Raw genomic sequence first — 18,409 nt, forward strand, 5'->3', positions numbered from 1 at the left:
GCTTCATAATGTCCTTTAAGATAAGCAGCATTCATAAAAGTTCAGAACTACCAAGAAAGTGCTGTTTTCTGAACAGCTTCACCTGGTATCAATACACGTCTATCAGCTACTAGCCAGAAACCCGACCAGCATTTTGACTCCCAAAGGTATATGCACCCAATGACATTAGTGTAAGAAGAGTCAGAAAAAGAAAAGCATTTGCAAATTAACATCTCAAATATCTACATTCCAGAACTCTGCTGAAAATCAGTTCTGTGTGCAGCCACAACTGCACAAAAATCCAGTTAATCATACGCATGAACATTTGTATTTCTGATCTGTTTTCCTTTACGTGGGATTTCTACCCCACCCAGCATTGTAACAGTATTCTATTGATATTGGAAAGTATTGTTTTCCTTAAAAGATTCCTGTTAAATAAAGCATTTTTCTTCATGTATTCCCTTTTTTCTAGAAGACAAAGCCCCTCATAGCATTCATATTTTTTACTCCTCTCTTTAGTGTATCCCAACACTGAGCTTGGGTTTTTTTTCCCCTTATGTTCTTCATGTAGAAGGACTGAATTAGGAGTTCCCAATTAGACTGCAGTGGCTGGAAAATATTATTCTTATGCTAAAATAAAGTCTTTTCCTAGGCAGCACATAAACATAAAAGTAATAAATATACTTAAGTGGAAAGAAATTATACTTAAGAAATCCTTTGGCTATTCATCCAACCCTTGATCTCAAGGATGACAGCATCCAAATGTGACAGCCTAAACATGCCCAGTTTTACGTAACTTGTGTGCAGAAAAGGCAGAAGATGCTCCTTCTTGCAGCACAGGGAGAATTTACAGAAACTCCAAAGCTAAGGGTGCGGGGGATATCTTTTTCTGGATAGCTGAGGTAGCAGATTAACTAATCCTGCCCAGAACACTAACTTTGCCTCCCTAATCATGCTTCTTTTAACAAGATTAAGCCACATCTACACATACTCATATTTTTATTGTTTACAATAAAATAATGTTTACAATAAACTAATAATGGTAGGATATATTATTAAAAGTACTAGTACTTTTCTGCAAAGAATCTTGAAGCTTTTTATAAACCTCTGGTAAACTCCTGACATCCCTAAGACTCTCTATCGTGCACTGTAACAGACTGTAACAGCTCTCCGAGTCTAGCAGAGGACCACGGTGAGAATTAGCAACGCAATAGGGAATCTCTCTGGGAGTCAGTTCTTAGCACCCGGGTCAGGACTTTCAGCTGTCCCGCCTGTCTCAAAACGAGTACTCCACCTCCATTCCTGACAACGTGACTGTGGACATCCAGTCCACTCTGAGGACAAGGCAGATGTTAGGAGGCTAAGATAAATTTTAAGCCTAATTACCAAACCCAGCACTCAACATGAATATTTTCAGAGTGACTTCTCTCAGTATACTGAAGCTATTTATCACCTGAGCTTTCTTAGTCTCTCTGAAGGACATAACTAACAATTTCTGGTACTCCTACAGACCTGTATTTTCAACTGTGCTCAGAAAACAGGAAATTCATTAAACACTGTCTGCAAAAGCCTACACTCAGCAAGAGAGAGCAGTTTGAATCAAACTGACACATGGATCACAGAACCTCAAAGTAACCACCACTACACAAGTCTGAAGACAGGTGATGTAAGGAAGGGCTATAAGGACCTACAGTAAAGGTTACAGTAGATGACCATTGCCTTTGAAAGTTAAGTCATTTATTTATGTGCCTAAAATCAGGCACTTAAATAGAGAAGTTTGGGTTGTCTGACACCATTCCAACACCAAAACAAAATACAGCTGCATGTTTTAGCTCTATTACCTAAAGACATACATTTATCGGAGTTAAAAAACCTACCTCTTTTCAATTGAGATTATCCCTGATTTACCAGAGATGTCCATCTATTGTGTACCTGGGTTTTATAAGTGTCTTTTTGATCCCTCAAACTCTCTGCTCTGTTCTGGATAACTTTCTACCATGTAAAACAGCACTCCAGTCTATATCCACAAAGCAGCCTAGAAGCCCAAAAAGTCATGAGGGTATGCTGCATGTAAATTGCCAGAAGTTCTGCTCAGATGCCACTCAGGTCAGGCAGTACCTATGGTTTGATCATCCAGGCTCCCTCAGTGCTGTGCAGCTCAATGCTGAAATCAAACCAAAGCCCCACCGCAGCTGGCTAGCCGAAGATTAAATATTCTCCTGCCAGCCCTGGCTTTGGACGCAGTCTTATGGGCTAGTTCCTCCAAGTTTACATACCCTTCCCTGGTTGCTACAAGACACTGGCAGAAAATGTGTGGGTTGAAATACCTCTTCCTTTCCCCCTCTTGCCACACACACTCATCAGATCACTCACCCAGGACATGGGTGCCACCAGCTCAACTTTCTTCTCTATCAGAAGGATTTGTACTCACATCATCAGCTCCCTAAGAAAGAGCACGTACTCTCGGACTTGACGTGCACTCAGTCATTGCTGTTGAAGCTGCCATTCCTCATCTATAATATTCACTGAACTGGGAAGGAGAATTAGCCTGAGACCTTATCCTTGTGGTTAGGGCACCCAGTTGGGTAGTGGGACACATGGACTCCAGTTCCAACATCACTGAAATAATTAATTTGAAATAATATTGCAGTAAGTACTTGACAGACCAGGACCCAGGTCTTCTCTTTCTCCACTGGTACTCAAGCCATTAGAGCCATGTATGAGCGCTCTTTTTCACTCTCTTGTCCAACAATAGTTAATCACACTTTTGAAAAGGGAAACACCATTGACAAAAATAAAAGGGCAACTCGTGGCACAACATGCTGCTGCGTAATGACTGATGTACTCCCTGAGAGACAGAGGTTCAAACACCCTTAGACAAAGCACAGAACAGCACCCCCACCCCTCACGTCCTAGCAGAGCAAATAACTTTCCCTCTTCAGTAACGGGGAGAGGAAGAGCAGCAGCGAAACTCCTCAATTCCTTCTAATTTGGGAGGAAAGGAACGACCTGTCCCCCATCTCCAAAGAGCTGGATCAGGTAAGTGACTGCTATGAAACACCCTATCGCACCAAGACAGACGCCCACATCTACAACAGGGGAGGAGCTAAGACACGTCCTCCTGCCCAAGTTTTTCATGCTATCTCCTTGAGGTGTTTCCTACTCAACAGCACTCATAAACCCCTAACCTACCCATTTTCTTTATCTAAAAGAACCCAAGAGCCTGGTGCAAGACAACTGTTCCACTGGGCAGGCAGGCACCTGTAAATTAGCATCTCGCAGCGTGCAGGCCCTTTTTTTTTTTGGACCTGGCCTTAAGAGCTTTCTGACCTTCCTTCATTGGTTTACATTTGTATCTGGCTAGCAAGTCTTCTGCTCGACATTCACCAAAAATCGAAAACCAAATCTTTCCCTACGCTCTAGCTCTTTGTAAGTTGGGTAATGCAATCCCTTCCCAGCGGCTGCACACCCAGACCAATAGCAACCCGTTTCCTCCTCCCATCTTCAGAGTGAAAACGTTACATCAGGCATGGATCTTGACATCCTGTTGTCCTGGAACCAGTGAATCAGAAAGTTCCTTCCTCGCAATTGTATTCTTTGGAGGTGGAAATAATTAACTTCCCCACCCCCTCCTCCTTCCTACTGCCACTGTCAAAGTTAGAAATTCACTTGACTCTGTCTGGAAAAAAAAAAACCTACAGCCATCATAGTTCAGTGCCAGCGAAAGTTTTGTTGATCAAAGCACAGCCTCGTCTTCCCAAGGACACTGCCTCACTACATCATATCATCCAGTCCAGCAACACAGTAGGTATTTTATTTTTGGTTTTAAAGTGCCTTTCAAGAAGTTAATGAGTCAATAATGGAAGCTGAACTTAGGTTACCAAAAGAAGTGAACAACAAAATAACAAAAAACAAAACTAAAAAAATCAGTTATCACAGAATTCATCATTTGAAATACATTTTCCCGGCAAAACACAAGCTAACAATAGTGAGCGCACAACAAGTTTCAGGCCCTGTATACAAAAGCCATCTATTGTGCAGTTAACCAGGACATTTAGACTTAAAAGCGCTCTAGGTTTTCCACACTCGTGTGTAACACTGAGCGTCCGCAGCAGAAACTGGGAGAGAGATTTTGCATTTCCTGATCGGTAAGGACAAAACCCCTGTTCCAGGTTATTGCCTCACATGAGAATAAGCTCTCCAAAAACAGGGTTTGGGAAGGAGGGAAAACACCATACCCTCACTATCAACATCCTGTCCTTTCGTCCTCAGGGCAGAAAGGTGTTCTGCTTCAGCCCAGAGGCTGATTAACTAATGACCAGCACTGTTTCGAATTTGTAAGAAGGCTAACTAGTCACTGATGACTTTGTTTTTAAAGAAACACAGTAGGCCCCTATCACATCTAAAAAGAAGGAAGGGGGAGGGGAAGTCACTATACCAACAGATACATAAATGACTTTAAGAAATCTTGAAGGACTAAGAATCCTAACCTTAAAGAGAAAAATTGCACCTAATTGCACCTATATTTGAAAGTGAAAGTATCAGATGAATCACTTAATCAAAAAACACCCCTCTGTCTTGCTCCCATGATAAAAAAGAGCAGGGAAAAAACCACAATGAAAACACATCCCCCAAATCTAAAATTTCATTGGGCATTAATTGTGCAGCCTTGGCAGCTAACAACCCTACAGCCCTTCTGAGCACACGACACACAGACTGAGCCGCACAAGGAGAAGTTGTGGTACAGCATGCCCAGCACCGCAAAAGGAACACCTGAAGGCTCACATCTGCACGCAGCACAAGGTGGATAACATAGACTAAAACCTGAAAAAGGAGGAAAAAAAAAACCCACAACTCTTCTACATCTTTTTCTCAGTAATTATGCAGTATAGAGTGGAAAAATGTGCTCGAATCTAAAGGAATGTGAAGCGGGGAACAAAAGCGTGACCAGTGTTAACTAATATTGTAAATACAGAGGACAATGGTCCTGGTTCAAAAAAATCTATTGGAAGAGGGCAATTTTGTGCAGCCTTACTAATGTGTGCAGAGGAGAACACAAAGTAGATTTTTTTGGAAAGTAGGAGGGCTGAATGAAAATGTTAATTATAACATGTTGTAATAAGGATACCCCCAAGATCAGCCCTATCTTTTTTGCTACAGCGCAGTCCCTAGGCATATGGCTAACTACTCCTTGATCATTATCCTGGCTAAAGCTACTGAAGTTTAGGAGACTCATATCTAACAGAATTTCTTTCATCTCTAATAATTGCTAAACTAGCATAATTACTCATACTTGAGGTGAAATAGAACCCAAGTTGTCTAAAATTAAAGTTAAAACAAAAACAAACCTCACCAGCTCTTTTGGTTTCTGCACACTCATCTTTTGTCAGAATCCTATGCCAAGTGTTGAATTACGATTTAAGAGTATTTAAAAGCTTCTCTTGTGCTATGTGACTTTTGTAAAGAAAGCGACTGAAAAACTTTCATGCTCTGTAGTAACATACTGCAAAATATATTTGAAAACAGACACGTACATTTTCACAGCACCAAATAAAACAGGACGAATTCTTTGTAGATCTGCATGTTGTCCCTTCAGGGAAAAATATATATACATACATCTAGATGCCACGGTTCTGATTTCAGCGAAACAGCGCATTTTCCCCACCCCCAGCTGGGACTGATTTTGAGCTCAGGTAGCCCTACGGGAACCAATGGAAAACGTAAAATACAGATGGGAAAAGATGCTAAGAGGTCTGTCTTAAGGTATCAGCATTTTTACTATATTTTCATCAATATCTAAAAAAAAACAAACCAAAACCCCAAACAATTCCAAGTATCTTATTTAAGAAAAACCACTGAATTTTTGTAGTCTACGTAAAATGTCAGCGGCTCTTCTAAATCCCTTCCTCACATACAACTATTCAAAAGGAAGACTTTTTTCCAAAATGCCCGAGTTTCAACATACTGAATCGTGTTTCAGGACAGAGAAATGAGAGCTACTGAACCAGTTGTAAATTAGACGGGATGAATTACACGGCAACATAAAGCCTTTCAAGACATCTTAGATGGTGGCGTTACCCTACACACGCTCGATAAGTGCTTCCCTTGGTACACCAGTTAACAGCCACTCAGGAAAACCAAACCCAACCCAACCCGCAGCATTTCTAAGCCTCTTAAGATGATCTTTGTCACAAGACTTCACCTTCATGGAAACCCGCGGTAGGACCAGTAGCTGGTTAGATGTTAGATGTTCACTCCTAAGGAGGCGATAGCCAATACAGCTCCTGCTGGCCCCAGAAACTACTGGGTAGCATTACTGTAATCCTACAGCTAACCAAGACCAGCAACACCACTGTGCATCGCCAAAGTCAAGGAATATTACTAAAGGTTAGGGATGTTTTTGTTGCTATGGATTTTTTTAATATACAAAGGAGCTGGGGCATGCTTTGGCAGGTCAAAACCAGAACACTATAAATAGCCTGCATTATAAAGAGATGCTAATCTTAAATCCTCTTTGTAATTTGTTTTTTCATGTACTCTTTTATGTTCGATATCTTAATTTCTGCCTTTTTTTGGATGGCCAAATAGAAGCCAGCAATCCACTCATGCATCAAACAGATGTTTTTGCTTTTCAGGCCAAACGGAATCTTACGAATTTTTTGTTCCCTCCCTACAAAATGATGATGCCAAAACAACATAGTTCCTGAAAACAGCCCGTTCAGAAAAAGTTCATTGGACTGGTAATACTGAAACTTTTAAGTCAAGTTCACAGAAATCATGCCAATACTAATTGTCGGGTTTGTTTATGCTGGATTGATTATAGTCTAATCAGCAGACAATCTAATGACTTTCGAGTCTAGTCCATGCAACTGAGAAGCTGGGGAGGGCTGGGGCTGAGGGTAAACATTCAGATAGCTGACAGACACACAGAGATGTAAAGGCTACTGTTTGGTGGGGACCTGAACGGCAAATCACCCCTGAACTACTGCTGCTATTGAGTAAGGCTCCTGTTTTAATCCACTACTGTTCTACTTTCTGTGGCACTACACTGCACCACCTGCACCTCTGTACAAGAAACCCTTTCGCTTTGAATTCACGATGAGAAAACAAGTCACATGAAAACACAGGTACATCTACTCAGTCCACCCCCACGCTGCATGAATTGAGCTGCAGTTGTAAATTCAGTCAGGATGGAAAGAGGACCTAGGTTTCCCCCAAAAGAGGGAACAGCTTTAAGAGGCACCCTGGGTTTGCCAAAATATTTCAAGGTACAAGCCTTCTTTAAGCGGAACACAGATATGTAAAAATACAGTCAATAAATTTTTCCTTCTCATCTGTCTAGGAACTAACATTCAGTAACTTTCTTTCTGCAGTCAAATGTGGGATACAAAATTACAGTGAATAAAAATTTACTTTGAAGTAATAACAAAATAGAAAAATATCTTTTTCAAAAAGAAATCACTTTCAGAGATCAGCACTTCCATTACATGTGTGGGGCTGTTCTCATTTCCTTGTGATGGCTTATCTAACACCTACAATTTCAGGGATTTTTCAGGGTGCCTTTAGCAGAACGAACATTACCTGACTTCAGCTTAAGAAACATTGGTTTAAGGTTTCGCAGGGCTACGTTTTCATTCGGGTTTGTCTAAAGAATACTTGGTTTGCTTTGAAAGTGACTATTTTTGTAACTTTGTTTCTAAACAAAGTTCCTCATCAAAAGCCGGTAGCGAGAGCAAAACCTCAAGCCCTCCCAAAACTAAAACCCGTAAACCAGCAAGGGAAGGGAGGGGAGAGGCTGTCAGTAACCCCAGTGTGATACCTACAAAGCACACCAAGTCACAAAAAAAAACGTTTACCATTCTAACGGCCGAGTTGAACAAGAGACGAGCGAGCTGCTCTCCCCGCTCCCCCGGCTTTCCCACCTCGGGAGGTCTCCAGCACGGGTTGCCCAGGGAATGGTGCTGCCCGTGGGTGCTGGGGGCTGAAGGAGTCGCACCCATTGCCCTTCTCCAACGCCCTTCACCTGCACAGTGGCTCTTTCGGGGCTTACCCACGGGTATCGTCTCTCTGACTTACCTTTCCCCACCTGCCTTCCTCCTGCCATCCTCCCTCCCCCACCAAAGGCACCAGGTGATTTTGATCAGGTCAATGATACCCAACAGATTTTTTTCCCCCAACAAAATGGGACAAATTAATCAGTAGAATGAGATACAGGTCAGGACTGATGAGTTTGATGCTACAGATCCCTCCTCTGCCTAAAAGAACCCAGCAGGTGAACTTTAATTCCTCCTTCCTAAAGTGAAATCAGATATTCAAATTACAGTTTTTCAGACAGTTAAATAATTCACTCTCATTTTGAGACTTTTTTTTTTTTTTTTGCCACAACCCTGTAGTATATTTGCATAAGACAGTGCTTTTCACAGGAAATAATTACAATCTTATTTTTCCTTGGAACACTTTTTTTTGTTGTTGTTCTTAAATTGTAAGGGGCTTATCTAATGTTAGCCATGCCTTTTCTGTATCTTAGGTCCAAACCTGAGATGCAGTCCTCACTGAGCGCTGGAGGACAGTCAGACTAAAGTTGGCAAGAAATCAAAACAGGGGGCGGGGGGGGGGGGGGGGGGGTAGAAAAAGAAATAGAAAAGGAATGTAAACAGAAATCAGAGTAATTTACAAAAAAGTGTATTTTCAAGAAATAGACGAAATTTAGTCATTAGCAAGTCCTTAACACCCACCATTTCAGATGAACGTTAGTTTCATGCATTCAATATAAAAAACTCAATTGTCATTTTGTTTTAATGTATTTACCTGCCTTGTATCAGTATTCCCCTAAGATATAAGTTCCAAATTAAGTTATCAAAAGTGACAGACATATCAAAAATATCTCTTATATCTTCGCCCCAGAAAGGGTTGCTAAGTACATGACAAATTGGAAATGTAATGTGTAACACTGTATTTTATTTAGATGTAAAACAGCACTCATGAGTTTAAATAACTCATTTACATACACTCAAAGAATAGTTTTTCAGAGAAGCTATTTAAAATACTGCTTATTTTTAAACTGTAGAACTGTATTCTTGTACTGACTAAATCTGTAATACTTAAGAAATAAGGAATTTAAATAAATGCTGCATTGGAGGGACAGTTGAAATTCTCCTTGCAACCTTACTTACAGCTTTTGTTTGTTCCCTAAAAATGAAGATGTAATAATTGATGGGCAGACTCTCATCAGCAAATGTAAATGCTGTGTCTATGCAAGCATCTTTCAACTTCTCAGATGAATTGCATTATTAGCCCTTTCAGAAACCCTACAGTCGGACTGCTTTCAGAACTCTATTAATCCACTCAAAAACTGACATGATTCAGGGAAAAAATAGAACGGGGAAAATGAAAAAGATATTTGAACAAAGGCCACCAAGAATGATAACCTGCTCCCCAAAGGTAATTACTGCAGCAATAATTACAGATGATGATTGATTTACTGCCTGGTTTTAGCTGAAAAATAGTAAATAAGACACTGTAAAGAAATCTCTCTCATCTCTATCGTGAGCATTACGCGGTTTTCTTAGGTCAGTGGTTTATTGTCAGCAAACCCAAGCTGCTCCATCCGAATCGTACAATGTTGCTGTTTTCTCATTTTAGGGACTCTCAGGCTACTGATGCACACGGAAGGCAAAGCCCATACCTCCACATAAAATGGAAGCTGTACCTTTTGTTTTAAATTGTGATGTTTACAGGAAGATATTTGAAACAAACCTCCTCTCTGTAACGCATCTAACAAACAACCACGAGTAAAATGAGTCCAATGCCTAACAGAAGAACGATTTCCTCTCTTTGCCAATTAATTCTGAACGCCTATTCCTTTGCACTTCGATAGCTGGGGGTCTAAGACTACCCTTCAGTTAAAGTTTCCCAGCATCTTTTTGCAGATATGGCTAACTGGTCGCTCTCCTACTGGCTCTAAAACTCTTCTGCGCACGTAAATAAATCCTCCCTGGGAAGCTCAGAATATAAGTGCGCGCCCAAGCAACAGAACTTTCATTGTGGTATCATTTTTAAAAGGTAAGGGAAGAGCAGCTCATTTGTTCTTCACAAGATGCCAAACAAAAACACTACTGAACCGCACAAACTTCGCTAAACTACATACAGACGGCAGCAGCAGGTAAAGCAGTAAATTCAAGGCACCCTTTATTCCTTTTTAAAATATCTGGGGAGGTTAAAAAAAAAAAAAAAAAAAAAAAAGAAAAAGAAAAACCTAACTAAAGCCTGCGCTAAAGCTCACTGAAGTCAACAGGAAAAGGGAACTCCTGGAAAGAGCCGTTTCAAGGGAAGGGAGCAGAGTTTTTTGCCAGGTCCCGCTGTACCAGCCCATAAAAGCGGATCCCGCTCCCGCTTTCTACCTACGCGACCGGGCTGGTGTCGAGGCACGGAGCTCCGCCGGGGAGAAACCCGGGCCTGCCGTCAGCCCCGGGCCGCCTCAGGACCGCACCCCGGCCGGGGCTGCCCCCCGGCCCCGCAACTTGCCCTCAGTCCCGCAGGCCTTTCTCCCCCCCCCCCCAAAAAAAAGTAGACAACTTATAGATGTTCTGACCTGACGCAACCCAGGCTTTATTCAACTTCACTGCAATGTACAGACCAACCCGGGAGGAACGCGCCCATCCAGAGAGAGATGTTTATGGGAGGTGACAGCCACCCTCAGCCTCCTTCCCCGCTCGCAGGCGGGAGAAGCCCCTGCCCGCCCGGCCGCCGAGGCCAACGGCTCCCGGCTCCTCGGGGGGCGGCCAACGGCTCCTGAGGGAAGGGAAGGGAGGCGGCGGGGCCCGGGGGGGGGGGGGGGGGGGGGGGGGGGGGGGCGGCCAACGGCTGCCCGCTCCTCGGGGGGCGCGGGCGGGCGACACCCCACGCCGCGGCGGGCTGAGGGGGGAGCGCGGCGGCGAGGGGCCCGCCGGGCCGGCGGGGGGCGGCCGCGCCAGGCCGTGCTGGGCGGGAGAGGAGGGGGCGCCCGGGCCGGGACGTTGCCGGCCCCAGCCACAGCCACACAAACCGCCCTTTGTCCTCCTCCGGGTCCCGGGCGTCCCCCGCCTCGCCTCCTCCGGGGGGTCCGGGACGGCTCCCTGCGACTTGGGGCTGCGGGGCGCGCTCCCTCCCCGCTCCCCTCAGTACCACGCCCCCGCCCCGGCTCTCTCCTTATTTATGTATTTACGCGCGTGTTTATTTATTTAACCCCCCCGCCGCCGCCGCCCCTCGCACATGCCCCCTCGGCGGCGAGGGGCCGCTTCACGTGACAGCCGGCGCCACATTCCTCCACAGCCCCAACTCCGGCCCCGCGCGGGGAACTTCGGCCCGCCCCACCCCCACCCCGCGGGCGCCCCGAAACTTCCCTCGCCCCGCCGGGACCGCGCCGGGGAGCGGGGCGGAGGGGAGGGGAACGGGGAGGGGGGGGCGATCCCGCAACTTTTTAATGATTTCTTGGGGGCGGGGGGGACACAGGACAAAAAAAAAAAAAAAAACACACAAAAACCTGAGCACCGCTGCTGGCTGGCGGGCGGCCGCGGCGCCGCGCTGCTGCCCGCGCAGCGCGGAGGGAGGGAGGCGGGGGCCGGGCCGCGGGGCTGCGGCAGGCGGCTGTCACCGCGTCTGCCGGCGGCAACTTTTCCAGCGCGGCAAGTTTGGGTCGAACCGGCTGGTTTGGAGTCGGGGGGTGTCTCCCCTCCCCACCCAACCACCCCACCCCCCAACCTTTGTTTCGGGGTCGTTAGCGGCGAGGAGGGTTGCTTGCGCGGGGGGCGCCGCCGGCGGAGAGGGCGCGGAGGGAGCCGCGGAGCCGGGCTGGGGCTGCCCGCCGCGGTGCTGACGGGAGCGAGGGCCGGGGGAGGGGGCCGGGGGAAGGAAAGGGAGGGGGGTAGCACTTACCTTTGAGCGATCGTGGTTTAGCTTGCTTGCGGCGAGACATCCTAAAAGCAAACAGCTGAAGTTGTTTCAATTTCAGCCCGGTCACAAACTACACTTCCTTATCGCCGCGGAGACCCTGCGCCGCCCGCGCTCCGCCGGCGGCTCCCGGCTCCTGCCCTCCCTCCCTGGCTCCGCCGGCGCTGCCTGGGGGGCTCCGCGCCTTGGCCAGGCAGCTGCGACCAAAACTTTCCGAGCTGCCAGACCCCCTCCCCCCCCTTTCCCGATCCCCCCCACTCAAAAAAAAAAAAAAAAAAAAAGGCCAAAAAAAAAAAAGCGCACCAAATCAGAGAGAAGACTTTGAAATCCTCAACAGGAAAAAAAAAGGGGGAAAAAAAAAGCCCCCCAAATGCCGTGAGAGAGGGGAAAAGAGTCCGATCGTTAGTACAGTAATTTCTTTTTACTCAAGAATTTACATATTCGATTAAAAGCGGATAATTTAAAAAAAAGCAACCCTTCTGAAAATAATCTGCTTTTCCTATTTGCTTTGCAAAAAAAAAAAAAAAAGTGTTAAAAATCCTCTTGATTTGTTTACAAACCGGTTCTTTGTGCAGTTTGCAAAAAAAAAAAAAAAAAAAAACCGAAGGAAAAAATACACCCCGATTAAGGTCTTGCACAAAAATATATATCTCTCTATATAATCACCCCCCTTAAATTGCCCGCCGGAGTGAAGACAGTTATAAATGCGAGGGTGGGGGGGGAAGGAATGAAAGAAACAAAAATCACTTAAAAAAAAATGCAAAGCAACAAAAAGCCCTTCCTTTCTTTTAGGAAAAAAAAAAATATGAAAATACCCTAAACTATTTTTTTCCCCACAAAAAAAAGCTCCAATTTTTTTTGTTGTTTGTTTTTGTTGTTGTTTGGGCTTTTTGTTTGTTTCCCCCCCCCCCTTTCTCCCCCCCTCCCCCCCCGCGCCCCTTGTTTTGGGGTGGGATTTTTTTTGTTCCTTTTTTTTTTTTTTTTCTCCTTCTTTCCCCCCCCCCCTCCTTCCCCCCCTTCTTCCCGAAGAGCCGGGTCGGCGGTAGCAGCCCTGGATTTTGGGAGCTGGATGTTGCTCTCTAAAGTCTACGGCTGGCTCGGCGGCGAGAGGAGGAGAGCCGGGAGCGGGAGGAGGAGGAGGAGAAGTGTGCTGTGTGCTCCCTCCTCATCACCAACCTGCAAGGTCTTGGACTGCGCTGTCGCTCCGGTAGTCCACATAATAATGGAAAATGGAAGCAAGGCCCCCAAAGCCATCAGGATGGCTCCAGAGGGGGCCCCTAACCCGCAGGGACTCGCTCTGTACGTAATCACTGAGGAAATCATTGTCAGCCCGCCTGCACTCGCACAGACACAGGGCCATGATTAAAAGGCGAGAGCGCGAGCGGAGGAGGGGAGGGCGGCGGCCGCCGCCAAGACCCGGACTGGAGCCGGCGGGCACGGCCGCGCCGCGGAGCCGGAGCCGCCGCCGCGGGAGAGGAGGGGGAGAGGCGGGCGGGGAGGGCTGGGGAGGGGGAGGGCGAGGGGGGGTGGGTGGGGGAGAGGAGGAATTAAAAAAAGGGGAAAGGGGGGTAAAAACCCGCCGCCGTCGCCGCCGCCCCGGTCGCACGCATCCATCCCCGCCGCCGCGGTAGCGCGGTGAGGGCTGCGCAGCGGATTTCTCGGGTCTCCGCCGCTCTCCCTTTTTCTCCTCAGAAATTGAGGCAGAGCCGCGGCTGAGAGTGGGAAAGGTCCCTCTTCTGGCAGGATGGATGTACGGGAGGGAAGGCAGGCAGCTAGCGAGAGGGGGTTTACTGCTGGGGTTGCATTGTTGCCGACGGCTTTTCTTTTCTTTTCTTTTTTTTTTGTCTTCTCCCCCCCCCCCCCCCCCCCCCCCCCCCCAAGTGTTGTCCTAGAGATGCTGGATGCGGTTTTGTTTGTAAAGCAACTGACCTGCCAAGTCTCACTCATTACGGATTAACTTTAAAGGCAGTTTGGTTTTGTTTTCGAAAGGGGGGAAGCCTCTTTGAGTCTGGTGGTGATGAAGGATTTTCCAATGTGATTTAAAAATGAATATTTTTACAGCTCGCTCATCTTTTATTTTAAAATGTTAAGCCGCTTAAATTACCACGGGCTGGCAACCCCCGAAATAACTTTTCTTTTTTAAAGCCCTTTGTCAGAGGTAAGAAAACGTGCTGCTCTCGGTAACTAAATAATATATCACCAGGAGAATTGTTTCTAAAATTGATTGCGCTCTTTTCCAGACACAGTTTTGTTTACTAAGGCTCCCCTCCTCCCAACAAGAACCAGCTCTGTGATTCACTCTGCGGAGCAAGGGTATTTATTTATTTACTAATTGATTGGAGGGAATATACATGACATACAGTACATCAGCAGCTATGAACAGAGGACCTTAAAAACTGCTGGGACCTACATTTTGCTGTATGGAGGTTTAATATAAATTAAGCAGGATGATTAACTGTGTCAGTATCTAAAGCGCGATGAGGAGAAAGCATTGCTCTGCGCTTGGAAATCAAGGCAATCTCAGCCCGCTTGGAAAGGGAGAGGGACGTACGCATGTATACGTTAACACACAGCATCACTACCCAGCCAAGTCCTTTCACTGACTTAACTCCTTTCCATGCTGAAATCTGATATTTAAAAGTAGCAGTGTAATGCAAAAGCCCGTGATTTTTAAATTTTTTTTTTCTGATGTTCTTACTTTTATTAACTGAGCTTCACCAGTTTCAAAGTTACAGGTGGTATTTACTATGGTTTACACTCGTGCTGTCAGTCAAACAAGTGTCACTGTATATCACCGTGTGTTAAGAAAACATACTTTGTGATTGAAGAATGGAGTTGTGTTTGGACATGTATTTTACAAGTAAGAAAATCCATTTAATTGACATAAAAAACACGGCTGCTGCTAGTAACTTTTGGGTAGAGTCCTGCTCATAGTCATAAAAATAACTCCAAAGAGAACAAAGCGCTTCAGTCCGGAGGAATGGCTGTTTAGGTAGCCGTGTGGGTGCCATGCTCTCACATAATGATTGTGTTTATACATGACAGGAAGCATCTGTAATCCACAGCTGCGGGTGCTCCAGCCCAAAGTCCTGATAAAATCTACACCTATGCTTCTGCATGAATGAAAACAGACTTGTGGAGCAGACCAGGAAAGCAGCCTGTGTTTCTCAAGTTTTTAGCACTCGGTGGTCACCCCTAGTCTTCTCCCCACTTTTCTGCACACCAGTCTGCGTTCTGCCCGTGTCCCTAACAACTTTACCCTGCTCGCTCCCATTACACTTTTTGCTCAAATTCTGGCTTCCCCCCCCCCCCCCCCCCCCCGCTTTGGCCAATAGAAACAGATTTATATTGTCTGGTTTCCCCCTCTCTGTCTCTCCCCCCTGCACCCCTCCCCAACGCAGAGAGGCACAGAATAACCAAGCGCTTGCATCCCTTTTTTTTGCCTTTTACTAGTTCAGCGCTGACTCTTTTGCCAAAGTGAGAAACACTCTTTCCCTGAAAGTACCTTGTCTCAGGAAGCACACGGATGCAACAAAAGCAAGGCTGTATCAAGCCGTCTCAGACCAGCCTCATCGATAGCTCTCCTTTATTTCCATTGCTGTGTCACACAGGAAAATGGAGCCGGAGCAGAGAGTATACACTGACTTCTTAAAATATTTTTAGGCTACTTCAGCTACCCTTTCTCACTCCCTCTGTGGAAGAAGTGCGCAACAGTTTCAGTTGTAACCGGGCAAAAAGAAGTTACAGTTGAACAGGACGCACAGCGCCTTCGCAGAGATGTCCTGTAGCACGAAGTCTACTACATGGCACAGTTAGAACTGCACAAACAACGAGCTGAGGTTTCCAGGCAATAACGGCATCTGATTCTGGGGGATTTCTATTCCTTAACAATAGAGCCATCCTTTAAGAAATTGTACTCCAGCTTCTAATTTATATGTCCTGATTTTCTTTCCTGCTGCTGTGTATGAAGACAGCTAAATAGGAATTGTGTAAATACGATTTTATGATTTTTTTTATTTCTTTGTTTTTGAGAAGACTGGGTTAGAATAGTGGTAAAGGAAAACAAATGTCTTAAATTAATTACTGTCCTAATTTGAAAAACACCCTTCTTTTTCCCAGTGATTAATTTAAGTTCAAGAATTCAAAAAATCGGCTGCAGTGAAGTTCAATCCATCTCTATAAATGCACAGGAATGGAATAACATGCAGCTTTTCATCGGTTTCTAGCAATACACAGAAATATGTGTATAAATTTCCAAAAAGCAAATTAAAAAAGCCCACACGTAAGAGAAGGAAAAAAATCTTAAAACTCTCGATTTGTTACTGGTGCGTGAGTTATACAGTATCAGATGTCACTCACTTTCGCTTGCTCCAGCCTAACAGCATATACAAGTGGGAAATATTAGGTACCTAGTGAAACTGTTATGCGATGCAACTCAACAGCAATTTCATGATGGGCGTCTCTTTACAATGAATAAAATGATTTCTGTATTTATGTTTTTCGAGTGTTCTAACAATACAAAGTCTTGCTACAGTAGATTAAACAGAAACGTAACAGTTTATGAAATATGACCTCCAAAAAACTAATTGCAGAAGAAATATTCATTCCCAGTCCAATAAATCCTTAATTTTAAATGTCAGCTGCAAAACATAAATCCCTCTAATAGATTTCAAACTGTGGTGACAAAGTTGTAATTGTAGGGTCCAGCCCACTCAAAATCAGTCCAATGCTCTTGCTTTGCCTTAGCCAGTCATCTGGTTATTTTTTGCTGTATTTTAATCTCATCTCCGATCTTTTAGGAATTTTCCAGTGCATTCCTGAGCCTGGTTCTGGATTACTTTTGGCTCGAATTGAATTGAATCTTGTTGCTATTCCTCAATAGATGTCTGAAGTGCAAAGTCTACTTGATCGTAACTTTCTGTGTGGTTTACTGCAGGGTAGCATGCACGTAAAGACCCTCAAGTCATGTGAAATAGGAGCCTTGACCTCAAGACACAATAAAGATGGTTAGTTTGGTTGTAGCTCAAAAGGTCACTTTTTCTGGGACTGCCTCTGAGGGCTGTTTTAAACTAATTATTACCTTTGATTTTAACTTACCATTTGTTTAAAAAAAAAAAAAAAAAGAAAAGAAAGAAAGAATTAATGAAAAAACCCACCCTCAGTTACTATAATTTCAACAGTTTGACTGGCATGTATTTAACATTATGGACACATGAAAAGACAAGGTCCCTACCTGAGGAGCTTACAGTGTAAATTAGACAGAGCGCACTGTGAATAATAGCAGCAGACAGAGGAGAGATTTGTTTAAGTATGTGGAAAGAGTGGGGAGGTGCATAGAGAAATATGCAGAGTTGAGAGATATTCTACCAATCGACACTAATTATGATACTTCTATTTCTTGCTCTATTTTCATGTAAATATAGTAATAGCTTTGTTTTTCTCTATTTGCTTGCTTGTCAGTGAGCTGCTCCATTGCAGAAGCTTGCCTTCTGATTTCTTTTTCTGTTCTAGACTAGTATTATAGGTAATTTAAGTACATCTTTATTCTTCTGCTCAGCCATAGCAGATAACACTGAAATCCCCCAAAATGTTATATAGAGTTCCCTTGGCAGTTTTACCACAGCAGTCCACTGAAAAGTACGATTCGCTATTAATAGAAAATATAAATGAACTTGAAATTCTGGGCTTCTGACACTATCATCCCCTGACAAATCTCTGTCACATCTTTAGAGGGGTTTTTTGGGAATAAAATGTTGATAAACAAACAAACAAAAGAAGGTATTTGCCATCAATTTCTTTTTCCTTATGCTTAACTGCATTAGACAATCAAAAATACAAAAAGAAAAAAAAAAGAGCCAAACAGCCTCTTCCCAGTGTTAACAAAGAGAATGCAACACTGCACGAGTTTTTCTTCTTTTTAGGTGTTGAAAGTGAGACGCTATCAGAAATAGGAGTATCAGAAAAGGTGATGGATCAACCCGAGAAATTAAACTGCAATCAATCAGTAGGACCAGATGGTATTCATCCGAGAGCTCCGAAGGAACTGAAGACCAATGCAAGTGAGCTGCTAACAAAAATATGTAATTTATCATTAAAAACAGCTACCGTACCAGAGCATTGGAGATTGGCCAAGGTTGTACCCATCTCTTAAAAAAGTGCTAATGATGATCCTGGGAATTATAAACCAGTAAGTCTTACTTTAGTACTAGGAAACTCTTCAGAGAATCAGTAAAAACAGGCACACAGATAGCAAGGAAAAGCTGCAATGCTTCTACCTGCTACGTTCTCTCAACCTCCTAGAACTACAGGAAAGAGTTAATTAAGTAGAAGATACAATTTATTTAGTGTTTCCAAAAGCTTATGGTAAGATCTCTTGCAAGAAAAACAGAGCAGGTCCAGAATTAAAGTCTATCTATGGAGTAAAAACTGAATGGAAAAAAGATGGAAAACAAAACCCGAAACATCAGAACAATTAGAATTTTGCCCCCTGAAAGCATTTTAT

At 44.4% G+C, this 18,409-nt stretch overlaps 1 protein-coding gene across 1 annotated transcript in view; it reads right to left on the reverse strand.

Moving 5' to 3' along the window:
• Window positions 1–13,254, reverse strand: part of ZNF521 (zinc finger protein 521) — a gene marked incomplete at its 5' end in the record, with an annotated part of 246,223 nt that extends 232,969 nt beyond the window's left edge. The window contains 2 exons of the mRNA XM_086472764.1: window positions 11,893–11,947; window positions 13,084–13,254. Of these exons, the coding sequence (XP_086328890.1) occupies window positions 11,893–11,947; window positions 13,084–13,254 (226 nt within the window). The remainder of the gene's footprint in view (window positions 1–11,892; window positions 11,948–13,083) is intronic.
• Window positions 13,255–18,409: the final 5,155 nt, after the last annotated feature.

Source organism: Leptosomus discolor, chromosome 13 (assembly GCF_034619465.1).
Source record: "Leptosomus discolor isolate bLepDis1 chromosome 13, bLepDis1.hap2, whole genome shotgun sequence".
Classification (NCBI taxonomy): Eukaryota; Metazoa; Chordata; class Aves; order Leptosomiformes; family Leptosomidae; genus Leptosomus; species Leptosomus discolor.